The 12,391-nt window shown below is 41.4% G+C and overlaps 1 protein-coding gene across 1 annotated transcript in view; it reads left to right on the top strand.

The window, feature by feature from the left end:
* Positions 1–12,391, top strand: part of LOC118428563 (E3 ubiquitin-protein ligase rnf213-alpha-like) — a 62,756-nt gene that overhangs the window by 25,747 nt on the left and 24,618 nt on the right. Inside the window, exons 37-51 of the mRNA XM_035838659.1 lie at positions 1,950–2,159; positions 2,685–2,821; positions 3,244–3,634; positions 3,831–4,034; positions 4,502–4,649; positions 5,256–5,397; positions 6,073–6,286; positions 8,027–8,141; positions 8,529–8,710; positions 9,171–9,377; positions 9,430–9,522; positions 10,309–10,514; positions 10,853–10,961; positions 11,232–11,338; positions 11,692–11,874. Of these exons, the coding sequence (XP_035694552.1) occupies positions 1,950–2,159; positions 2,685–2,821; positions 3,244–3,634; positions 3,831–4,034; positions 4,502–4,649; positions 5,256–5,397; positions 6,073–6,286; positions 8,027–8,141; positions 8,529–8,710; positions 9,171–9,377; positions 9,430–9,522; positions 10,309–10,514; positions 10,853–10,961; positions 11,232–11,338; positions 11,692–11,874 (2,648 nt within the window). The remainder of the gene's footprint in view (positions 1–1,949; positions 2,160–2,684; positions 2,822–3,243; positions 3,635–3,830; positions 4,035–4,501; positions 4,650–5,255; positions 5,398–6,072; positions 6,287–8,026; positions 8,142–8,528; positions 8,711–9,170; positions 9,378–9,429; positions 9,523–10,308; positions 10,515–10,852; positions 10,962–11,231; positions 11,339–11,691; positions 11,875–12,391) is intronic.

Genomic DNA, 12,391 nt, shown 5'->3' with positions numbered 1-12,391 from the left:
CGAGCCGAATGCTTGTCATACAGTACAGCAAAATGACGAATTTTGTGTTTTTTTGCCATTATTTTTACCCCCCAAAAAAAACATTTTGGCTCCTGTACCCTGTTTTTCCAACTAAATAATCTGAAATTCTGAAACTTTTTGGCAATTTACAAAGACACGTCATCTTTTAACATTTGCTGCACCTCACTACAAAAAACTTTCGAGTATAACTTTATATCACTTTTCTTATTACTAAATATGGGTAATAACATATACGGGAATCAATAGAATATCTCTTACTTTGTGGGGGTTACAGGCGTCTAGGAGGTCATTTGCCTGTAATGCCTAATAGGGAACAGGAGCCAGAAATGTACTTTGGGTAAAACAATGACCCAAAAGTACAACATTAAGCGTTTTGTTGCAATGTATGCAAAAACGGGCTATAAAAGCCATTTCCAAGGCGCTCCTATACCAAATTTTTACCGGTTATTTACTTGGAAAACCAAGGAACAGGAGCGAAAATGATTTTGGGAAAAAAGAATGGCAAAAAGTTCAAAATAAAGCATTTTGTTGTACTGTATGCAAAACATGTTATTGAATCCATGTGCGCATACATGTATGTTCAGGGCATTGCTATACCGAATTCCAGGTCATTCAGTTGTAAAACCAGGGTATGGGACCCAAAAATGTACTTTTTTTTGGAAAAAAATAAACCAAAAATCACAAAATTAAGCATTTTGTTTGAACAGTATGCCAAAATGGTTATTGAATCTATGTGCGCATGTGTCCAGGGCATTCCTATACCAAATTTCAGGGCATTCGGTTGTAAAACCACTGGGTACAGGGGCCAAAAATGTACTTTTTGGGCCGAAAATGCCAAAAAAAAGTCACCAAATTCAGCATGGTTATTGAATCTATGTGCGCATGTGTCCAGGGCATTCCTATACCAAATTTCAGGGCATTCGGTTGTAAAACCACTGGGTACAGGGGCCAAAAATGTACTTTTTGGGCCGAAAATGCCAAAAAAAAGTCACCAAATTCAGCATTTTGTTCTATTACATGGCAAACCAGTTATCAATCCATGTGTGTACTTGTCCAGGACATTCCTATACCAAATTTCAGGTCATTTGGTTGCAATACCAGGGTGCTTGGGCCAAAATATACATTTTTTGGTCTAGAAATGACGAAAAAAACTCAATAAAATCATTTTAAAGGCAATTATAAAAAAATCTAGAACAACCCTGCTTTTATAAGTGATAGGTAAGTTCCTCTGCCTACATAACATGAAACTGAAATTCATTTTGGGTAAGCTATGACTGTTTTTCCAGGAATAATTCTATGGTTACGATTTTCTTGAAATGGAAATATTGGTTTACTCTCGGGGCCACCACGGTTCGATACGTAAAAGGCCCAAACTTTTTTTTACATATGATGTATACAAAGGTTCAAACTATAACTGTGCCAAAAATCAAGCAAATTGATTTGCCTGTAAATGAGCTAATGGTCAATAAAAATGGTCAAAAAATTGATTTTTGTCAATTTTGGAAATTCACGAAAACACATCATTTTCAAACATCTGCTGCACCTCACTACAAAAACATTTTGAGCATCACTATATATCATTTTTTTCATTAGAATATGGGTAATAACATATCCGAGAATCAATAAAATATCAGTTAATTTGTGGGGGCTACAGGAGTCCAAAGGAGGCCTATTTCGGACGCGACCAAGACCTTCCCTTGCTGAAAATCCGCCATTTTGAAAAATGGCCGTTGCCATGGCAACCGGTGACCGCAGATCTAAAACTTTGCCATTTTTGTAGGTTTGGACCAAGGCCCTACCACCACACAAAATTTAAGGAAAATCGATTTTTTTAGTTTGGCCAACTTTTTCTGATTTTGCTTGGTTTTTACAGACATCAGCTCTTAAGGTGTCTAAATTCTAACCATTCATTCTCTAACATCAATCAGATCCTCCAGAAGGCCCAGGACCTGCTCCTGCAGTGTGCCACGCCTGATGCTGTAGTCAGACTGTCCCAGTCCAGACTGTCGTCAGAGGGGGCAGCGCTGAATGACAAGTACTTCCACCATCAGCAACACTCCTGTCTGCAGGAGTTCCTGTGTCACAGGGTCGACCAGGCAAGACAGGCGACAGGACAGCAGCAGGGCATACAGACACAGGTCATTCTTCTTATTCTACAAAAATACTACAAGCTTTTCAACAACAAAGCTACAAACTTTACAATATTTTCCCTTTCTTTAGGAATTCAGTTTGTCAGGGCAAATTGCCAGTTTGTTATTTCCAATGAAATAAGAAAATGAGGATCGACCAGGCCAGGCAGGCGGGAGGACAGCAGCAGGGCATACAAACACAGGTTACTTTCATTCTTCAGACATCAAATTTTTTACTGAATTCTTGACCCGATTCTTGATCAGATTCATAACAAATTCTTGGCCGTATGCATGACCGGATTCTTGGCCTGATGCATGACCAGATTTGTAACTGAATTCTTGACTGAATTATTGGCCGGATATTTAACCCTGTATTCTTGGCCATGATCTGGCACACCGGATTCTTGATCGGATTCCAAATGGGATTCATTACTGTATTTATGACTGCATATATGTGTATATTAAATGTAAGCAATTTACGACATTTTGGACATCTCATTCTAGTTGGTCATAGTTTTAATCTGTTCCATCCAGGTGACAACCCACTCCAAGCTACTGTCCCACACAGATGCCCAGACTCTGGCTGCAGCTCTGGGCCTGCCGCCTTTTTATGTCGCAGTCATGTCGCTGCAGCAGTTCGACACTGAGCATCAGTTCTGCAAGCAAATCAGGTAAGCCTTCGAGATGTTATCAATTCTTCAAGTTTTCTTGAAAAAGACTTGACAAAAGTTATTTCCACTGTTGATGATAATATTCTGACTATAACTTATAGTAGAAGACAAAATGACAGTAATATTTACAGCAGTTTAACATTAGATTATACACATAAATCAAAGATGTCCTGCTGGAAAGTTAATTTAATTTTACTAACTTAAAGTATGAAGTAAAGGACACTTAGCAGACTAAGACGTAGTTAGAAGACAAATTGGTCATATGAAATACTATGTACAGAATATTGTACAATGAGCGAATAGATCATCATACTATTAAAACAAAGTATATAGGTTGCCTGTGCATACCTATTGTTTTGAAATTCCCTATACCTGTAAATGGAGAATAATCAAGCAAATATGTTCTTGTTTTTTCTATACAGGGGTTTTCTGACGGATACTCTACACCAGGAGTCTGTCCTGATAGTCCAGTGCGACTCCGGCCACACCAACAGTAATCTGATAGCCTGTGCCAGGTACTGTGTGCAGGACGAGCAGACGCAGGTGGGCAACACCACGGCACACCTGGTGTTCATCGTCCAGCTGCCCCGCCTGCCCGGAGGCTGCTTCGTGGGGTTCCAGGGCGGGAAGTGGACGTGTGCTCACATTGACGACCTGCAGCCGCCGCAGAAGAACGCGCCCGACGTGGCACAGATGAGGGGCAAACCAATCAGCCAGCTCCTGGGGGGACACAGGAAGGAGGAGGAGACAGGCTCCATGGATGGAGATGATGATGAGGAAGGACACATGGCTAATGGATCAGTACAGATGGAGGTGTGTGCTAAACCACAAAACTGTTGAGTAGAAGAGTTCCAGATTTTTTGTATGTCTTTACTGTCCTTGCCCTTGGTGCTGAAGTTGGTTTGTTGAGATGAAAACTAGTTATTAGTATAGCTGCAGTTCTGGTACCTATAATCCATAAAAATGCAATACATAACCCTGCAGTAAAATTGTTTGATGTTTGGTGTAGGAGGAAGAGCCTGTCCAAGGTACTGAAGCTGAAGTTAATGAGGACATGGATGTAGATGATGATGATGAGCTCCAGGGGTCGGCCATGGATGAGAATGGTGGTGATACTCAGGAGGGGATGGACCTGGAAGATATTGAACTGGAACTCACTGCAGAGGATGGAGAAACAGAATCAGAGCCAACAAAAACTGACAAAGTTACTGAGGTATGCTCTTGTCCGATTATAAGTTAGCAAATTCATTGCAGCTGTGTTTCAGTACATTTTGTATACATATGAGATAGCAGGTCTCATAGATGGTGTAATATTGTAGTCTAATGTAGTTGTTTCACTTCTATGTAGTAGTTTCTTACCCTGTATGCCTTAACTTACCGAACTGTATTCAGGGTATTGGGTTTCTTTACTCAAAGAAGTACAAGGAAACCAACTTTTGTCAACCAACTGCTGATTTGGTCAAGCAAGCTTTTGCACAACTTGCGAAAAATCTGGAGACACTGGAGAGATAGTTTTTATATCCTAGCTGTGAATGGATATGCAAAAGAGATCTAGTTGGAGAACAGGTTTATCCTAACTGAATTAGTAAGCAGTAAGAAAATCTTATCCAGTTGCTTGAGTAACTGCTTTTTGACATATCTTATTACCTGGATGTCTAACTTTCATCGACGTATTCCCAGGCATCTGTCCTGGATGACAAGATGCTGCTGGTGAGCTGTATCCAGGCAGCAGCAGCCATGCTAGAGGATCCAAAGGACCTGCCAAAGAGAAGGACTGTGGCCAGGATCGAGAAGCTCATGCAGCTTCTTCTGGACAGGAAAGACACAGGTTTGTTTTTCTACAGACAGGTTTGTAATATGGACAAAAACGCCTTTGATTTATTAGTAGAAAAATACTGCCTCGGATATGATAATGTATTGTTTAATTAAGTTTGTTAATATTGTACTGTAAGCATATTTCTTTTCCATAAGACAAACTTTTTTGTTTATTTCATCTTCAATGCTATATTTTCTTGTGACGTTTTTCTCAGAGATGCTTGTGAATTATACTGCTGTAATATTTGCCTAACTTCTTTCAAGCTGTGTTGTCCATGGAGAGTTTAAAGTGCAGGCAAACTAATGAGTAAAATATACTATTAGGTAGAAAAGAAATGTTGTGAACTCAAATCATTAGTTTACAAAGAGTAAAGTTATAAAGAGTAGTACTGTACTCATAATTGCTTGCTGTAGCCAGTCAACCTATGGGAAATAGCTTGCATCAGCTTAGATTATTTAGAAAGAAAAGAAGGTCTGACGACATCATAGGATTCTGGATGTGTCATCAGGCTTGGCACGCGCCATTAAAGTGAGTTATGATATGCTCTCATTTGTGTCCTCCCTCGTGGTCCTTGGATTTCAACAACTAACAGTCGACTACTATTATGTACCATTTCAGGTCTGAGTTTCTGTGATGTGGTGAAGGCTCGCATCGTGCAGCTGCTGGAGGAGAAGGAGAAGAGCAAAGCGGACGGAGGCGTGAACTGGCTGACCAACGAGGCGGCTACACACAAGGCTATCACAGAGGCAGGGACACTCAGGTGAGGAATGGGTGCAACTCCAACAGATACTGTACATTGCTGTGAGTGTTTGTACACCCAATGCTGTCATGGAGGCAGGGATACTGAGTTAGGGATGAGTACCACTTGAACAGATATACAGTATACTGTAAATGCATTTAAGTTGCAGGGGTTTACTTTCACGGTAGCCGGAAAATAGAGTGTTCGTGGTGCTTTTAAATTCGCGTTAGCGCCATAGACTGTAGTAAAAAACTATAATGGAAAAATTTCCGCGGTGGTTTTTAGTTTGCGGTGAAGCGGCTACCGCAAAAAACGCAAACATTAAACCACCGCGAAAGTTTCTGCATTTACACAGTATACTTCAATTACATATTCCTGTCCTTGGTACTGAAATGTAAGTGGCTATACAGAAGGCTACTACAGAGGAAGGCACACTCAATTACTGATGAGTACACCTATGGTACTATACACACTTCATTCAGAACACAGTGAAAAGTGACAAAAAACATCCAGGCATTGAAGGATGAAAGTTTAGAGTATAGGGTTTATGTTCCTGTCGTTGGCACTGAAAGTTAAGTATACCCAAAGCTATCTCAAATTGCTCTGCATATGTCAAGTATTACAAAGTGGACACTATAAAGGAGTACATTAGTTTTGCCTCAGTTTAATCAGTGCCCTTTGTATTTCAAACTCCAGACAATCAGCCTGGAACCATCTGTCCTCAGTGATAGCCCCTCTGCTGGCTGAGATTGTTGCATACGCAGACAGGAACTGTAACCTGGACCACATGGCCACCCCCGCAGGAGAGTGGACTGTCCCACTCTTCCTGGATGTCCTGAACGACCATAACCTGGTGCCTTTCCACTACAACGACATGCTGTCTCCGGTTATGAATGTGCAGCGACAAAAGGTATTAGTGAATACACATCTACAAATTTTACTGTTTGAGTTATACTTCAGTTAGCCTGTTAATTTATATGCCAAGTTAGGTTTCTGCCTATTTAAAGTGTTAACAGACATTGCAGGCTAAATGCAGTCTAATGCAGTCTAAAGTACTGTAGAAAGGTCCGTAGTTTGTTTTTGTTCATGCTGAGTTGGTAGTATGTCCTACTCCTTCCTGATGCTATGCATTTCTTACGTATTGTATTATTGTATCTAAATACCAGCTCAAAAAAGAACAAGAAACAGTCATGCCTTCAAATACCAGAGTTACCAACCTAGGATTGCTGTGTTCAAAAATTCGTACTTTCCCAGAACTATTGTAGAGTGGAAGTTATCACCAAGTACAGTATCTTCTCTGGGTAGTTTTAAAGAACGCTTGCAGATAGATGTGCAAAAGTTAGGTGTAACGAGTCGTTCGGTGTAATATAACCAGCTGCTGCCGCGTCGCGTGCCTGCGAAGTTGGTGTGTTACGCCGAACGGCGGTTATACCGCCTATATAAATACAGATACAGATACATGTAGCTTACTTGCTTGTGTGTTGTATAGGTCTCCCACAAGCCACAGCTGAATCCACCTTGCCCTCGCAAGAGCTTCAATCAGACATATTTGTGGTCTGAAATATTGCTTGATTTGCCCAATGTTTGTCACATTTAACCTTTTCCCTCCTAAGGTGGCCACGTGGCATCTAATCATTTTAAGTGATGGGATAAGGCAGCAGCTGGGAGTGGATTTATGATCTAAAATATTGTCTTGTGAAAAGCACTTTATACAACCTTCTTCACTCCATCCAAGTGTAAAAATGGGTACCTGGCGTAGTTGGGGAGATAAAAGGCACAGTGTATAACAACCCTCTTCCCCTACCACCTTAAGGGGGCACACACCAGTTTATTTGGGGGTTCAAATGGAGGCGGCGCACCCTCAAGTCTAGCGACCATCTCTTCCAGGGAATTATCCTGAAGGAAAATAACTGTATATGGGGTGAGAGGATATACCTTCAGCTACAAGACCAACTGAGTTTCGATCCTTCAACTTCTCTAATTTTGAAAAATTATAGGGAAAAAACATTATTTTCATGTCAAAAATGATGCACAAAATCGGGCATTTTCGCATTGGATTAAACAGATGAAGAAGATTTTTCCGGCAAGCACGACTGATACTGCCAGAAAGAGGAAAATCTAAAGACTAGTCCAGCCAATTATAAAGAAAATTCTAGTACTACAGTTTTTTTAATCATCCACGGCGCGCGGCATTGCAACTTTGCTTGACACAGCGCTTCAGAGGTAAATCTAGGTCACCGGCCTCTTTACATTCAGGCGTAGGGATATCGCGGAAGCCACGCGCGGACCAAAACACAATTTGCACCAAAAACACACCATTTCCTACGCTTTTCAGCCATGTAACCGTTTAATGTCATTTCGCAGGAAATAATGAGAAATGTCAACTCAAACATGGGCCCTCGGAAGCCTTTCGTCACTTTTTGGTCGCGGACTACCACGGACCCCGGTCGCGGAAGAACTGGGGTGTGCACCGTTAAAAACACTGTGGAACTACCTTTACCTGCAGTTGATACAATGACCTGTTTCCTTCCTCATGCTCCACATTGCTTGCTAACTTGTGCATGTGGACAATAGGCCTTCCACAACCTCTAACTTGCCTTGCTTCTATCCACCATATTCACAAATAAATGACCTAAAATGTTTCTTACAGATCCCAGTTCTGAGCTCAGGCTGTGGCGAGCAGCTGTTTGAGTGTAGGGTTCCCTTCTCATGGGTCATCCGAGGTCAGGTGGATGCCATGTGGAAGACTGCACAGAAACTGGAAGGTGGGGATGAAATACCTGTAACCCTTATGTTGAGACTTACTTGCTCTTAGTTCCCTACTTATAAAAGTGCTACCATATTATGATGGTTTTGTATAAAATGTACCTAACACAGTGCATTGATGATTCCTATTGCAAATGTACAAAATGTGGTTTCAAACAGTGATAGAGAATTTGTAAAAATGTAAGAATTTGTAAGAATCTAGCTTTTACAACCAGTGTTAGTGGAAGTCTAGACATTAAACAGAGCGCAACGGCACGTATGACTTATAACGTTCAATGATCAGGGATCTGACTTATATTTATCTAGTGGATATATTTTTTCTTGCCATCGTCCTCTTAAAGTCAAGATGCTGTATGTAATTTTATTTATTTTTTGGTCTTCTTAAGCATCTACTGGTGAGACTCCAGACCAGGCCCTGCCCAGGCTGTTTGAGGAATCCACCCTCGGCAGGATTATCCACAGAGCAGCTGAGCAGGACCAGAGCAAGGAGGACATCGCAGCCAGATATCTGCATGACTTTGTGTGGATGACCTACAGGATGGTGACAACAGATGTTGAAGAGATCAAGGTGGGACCTATTATGCCTATACTAGCTCTGGATAATTGAATAAATTATACAAATTGATAAATTATACAGTTGATGACAAAATCATTCACACCCTTAAAGGCTAGTTAATTGCATGGGGCATTAATGGTCCTGTCACTAACTGCAGCAATTTATCTTTTGAGAATTTAAGTAACTTAGTGGGTACTGAAGTCCATTTTCCCAATGTTGTACTAATAAAATATATGTTAAAAATGCTTTCTTTCATTGCCAGTGTGCAATAGTTTTCTGGTGGTCAACTGAAATTACTTTTTTTATGAACAGATGACTAATGACTTATATTAAAAATCTTAAAGCACTTACTCAAATATATACAATTTATGTATCATTCTGTATGTACATTCATCTGTTGTATTCCATTATTTTTCATCGCTAGTCATAAGTTAGGATAAATCTAACACTTGATTTCCTGTCTGTATGACAGCTGGTCTGCAGTGCTGTTGAGATGTCTGCTAGAGAGCTCCATGCCCAGTCTGGCAGCGAGGAGCCCTTCTGTCTCACCATCCCCACGGTGCACACAGCCTTCAGTCGTGTGCAGGGACGTCTGCACAACCTGTCCCTGCTCTTGGAGACCACACCAGGCCTGCTGCAGAAGCTCAGTGCAGTGAACTTTGATTCAGACACATCCATGGTGAGACTTATGTTGTCTTTGTTGATGATTACTTCTAAATGAATGTGTGCAGGGTCGTCTGCACAACCTGTCCCTGCTTCTGGAGACCACACCAGGACTGCTGCAGAAGCTCGGTGCACTGGGCTTCGAGTCAGACATGTCGATGGTGAGATATTTGATTAAAAACAATTCAATCTCTACAACTGGATTTAAGATTTGGACATGATGAGACTTTTACTGTCTTTGTTGATGATTAGTTAAGTCTTAACAATGTGTCAGTGTGGCCCAATGATTAGTGCATTAGACTCAGAACCAATTGGTCCTGGGTTCGATACCCGACTTCAGAAAGTCACTTTAGACCACTTCCCCTGACGGTGGTCTTAAGGTGGTATTTCGATCCATCCGAGCTGAAGTTTTGGATGACTTTCACAGAAGCTGCCTTGGTTTTACATTTCGTTTTAAATGATTTTGTTAGTATTTTTTGTCAATTGGAAACAGATATTTTTCTGTTTATGTCTAGCACAAAGAGTATGATGATGATGATGATGATGGCTGTTTCTTCGTATCCGAAGATCAATGGTAGGCAGACAGGTTGATTAGACGACCAGTCTGCCTGGCCTGCACGTGACTTTTTAAGGTGAAGGAGGGGTGTGCACTTCCTTCTCCACCCTCTCGTCTACTGGCGCACTAAGTCCTACAGGGACAGAACTGTTTTGCCACGTAAGACGGCCCCAGCAGATGCAGGTTTATTATTTGGAGTTTCCATCTCCTAGGAGGACTTCCGACCAAGGATGCAAGGGGTTCCTCCTACCCCTGTCTCGTGTGTCATGGCGGGTGCGTCATGCCCGAACATGCCCCTCTGGCCTGTCAGCACAACAAAGGCCTGTCACTGTCACAAAGAGTATACTGTAAAAAAAATGGAAAGTAATAATTTTTACTTTCACTCTCATAGACTGTGGACACCACAGCTGTGCTTGTAGTTCTTGAGGGCCTGACACCAGAGGCACACAATGTGACCACCCCCCGGGGACGCCAGAGCTGGCTGGGCAGGATGCAGTGTGTGGCTCCGGTTGTGGAGCGGGTGTTCGCTGCTGCTGCCTCACCCGACAACAGCGCGTGTTATGGGGAAAAGAGCCTGACTCAAGTACACATGGGAAAGTAAGGAAAATCCAGTACTGGTTTCTATACTAATCTGGAATACCCCTGCATGCTTTGAATCATTTTTTTTTTGGTTTTGATTTTCAATTTTTCAAGGATGATGACAGTTGTGAACATTCCAGCTGTTAGTAAGTATTCTTTGCTTGTCATGTCTGTATGCTCTGTTGACGCCAAATGATAATAACTCAAACAACTGGATATGATTTTGGAAGAGGTCAGATGTTTCAGGTAGTGTCCACTACCTTTTGTCAGTGGCACTGAGCAGATATGTTGAAGAGCAGGTTATGCTTTGCAGTTGGTACCATGTCCATGTACATGTAACAATCTCTTTCTCCTAGGTTCCTGTGGATCCGACTGCAGACCCTTCAGATGTTCATGGAACACATGTTCACAGCAGCTGACGGTGAGGAGTCTCTCAATACCAAGCAGATGGATGTGCTGTGGAAGGTAGGACTTTTTATGTTAAGATGTTCTGGAGCAAAATACATATTCTGTCCATTTTCTATGCCAGTGATTGAGCTTGCTTAATTAGGGAAACCACCAAATTTTACTTGATACTTTATGTCAGGGGATCAGTGTTTTGATATTTTAGAACACTTTGGTTTGATACACTTTACTTTTTTCTTCTTATTTCAACTAGATGTGCATAGAGCATTGCTGTACTGACCATGATACATTGCAAGAGAGTGAAGCTATTTATTTTTTTGCAACATGTAGGTCCTCAGTAATGAACCTCAGAATGACTTTAAGAGTGTGAAGACCATGAAGAAAGTGGAAAGGTTTCTGAAATCCTGCAACAGCCAGGCTGGGATCAAGCATTTCAGGTGAGTGGTTTCTTTTGGTTGGAAAATTGACCTGTATGCTTCCTCTATGTGTCTTGAATGTTGTAAATTTTGTTATGACACAATTAAGATGAACTGAATTGTAATGTAAACAGCCGCGGGCACTGTACATTCTGTCTGTAGTGTGAAGTGACAAGGAACATTACATTGTTGAAGTGTCTCAGATCAGGACTAGGCCCTACCTGCTCAGACAGTGATCTAAGAGAGGCCATAAGCCAGCCAGCTACTGGATTAGGAGATGGATCAATAAGATATGATGATGATGGTGTCAAAACAAGGCTTAAAAGATCATGAGTCATGCTTTTATACAGTCTTGTACTTTGCTTCTATAACAGTGGAGGGTATCGAGAGTGTATGGTTTGCAAAGAGGGGTTGAGGGAACCTGTGAAGCTGCCGTGTGACCATGTCGGCTGTCAGCAGTGCCTGCGGAGATGGCTGACCCCTGATCGACAGAGCTGTCCACTGTGCCGCGCTGCAGTGCCTGAAGATTTCCAGTGTACTGTTACTTTGGAATGCAGGTATTGCTATTGTTTTGTCTTGTATCAATGCAAAATATTAATCCATCCTAGCTACAGGTTGGAGAATGCATATGATATCTGAAACAATTCATAGTTGCAAGTTTGTGACTTAATCATGTTCAACCAGTTGTCCAGTTATGGGGACTTTGGTACAGCGGCTGTGCTGCATTCTAAATTGAAGTTGTGTCGCTCTTGACTTTATGATGGGAATATCATGCAAAATGTAACAAGTATGACTAAAAAGACAACAAAACACACCAAAATTGAAACAATTTGTTTTCTATTGATGTAATTTGTTGAGCACTCTGTCAAATTGCTCGGCCGCAGCTCCACGGCCATTACTGCAGCTCCAGTGAGATACATGTAGACCCTTGTATGACCTCACTATCATTTACAAGTATTCACAAGTAAGTTTGACAATTTATTCTTAGACTAGTTTTACTTGAGAAGACTGATGGATGTCACTCAAAACATCAGGAAAAAGTCCCTGTATCTTATCCCGGTGTAGAGATTGATT

The sequence above is a fragment of the Branchiostoma floridae genome, chromosome 13 (genome assembly GCF_000003815.2).
Source record: "Branchiostoma floridae strain S238N-H82 chromosome 13, Bfl_VNyyK, whole genome shotgun sequence".
Taxonomy (NCBI): Eukaryota; Metazoa; Chordata; class Leptocardii; order Amphioxiformes; family Branchiostomatidae; genus Branchiostoma; species Branchiostoma floridae.
This window is presented reverse-complemented; position numbering and strand designations above follow the sequence as displayed.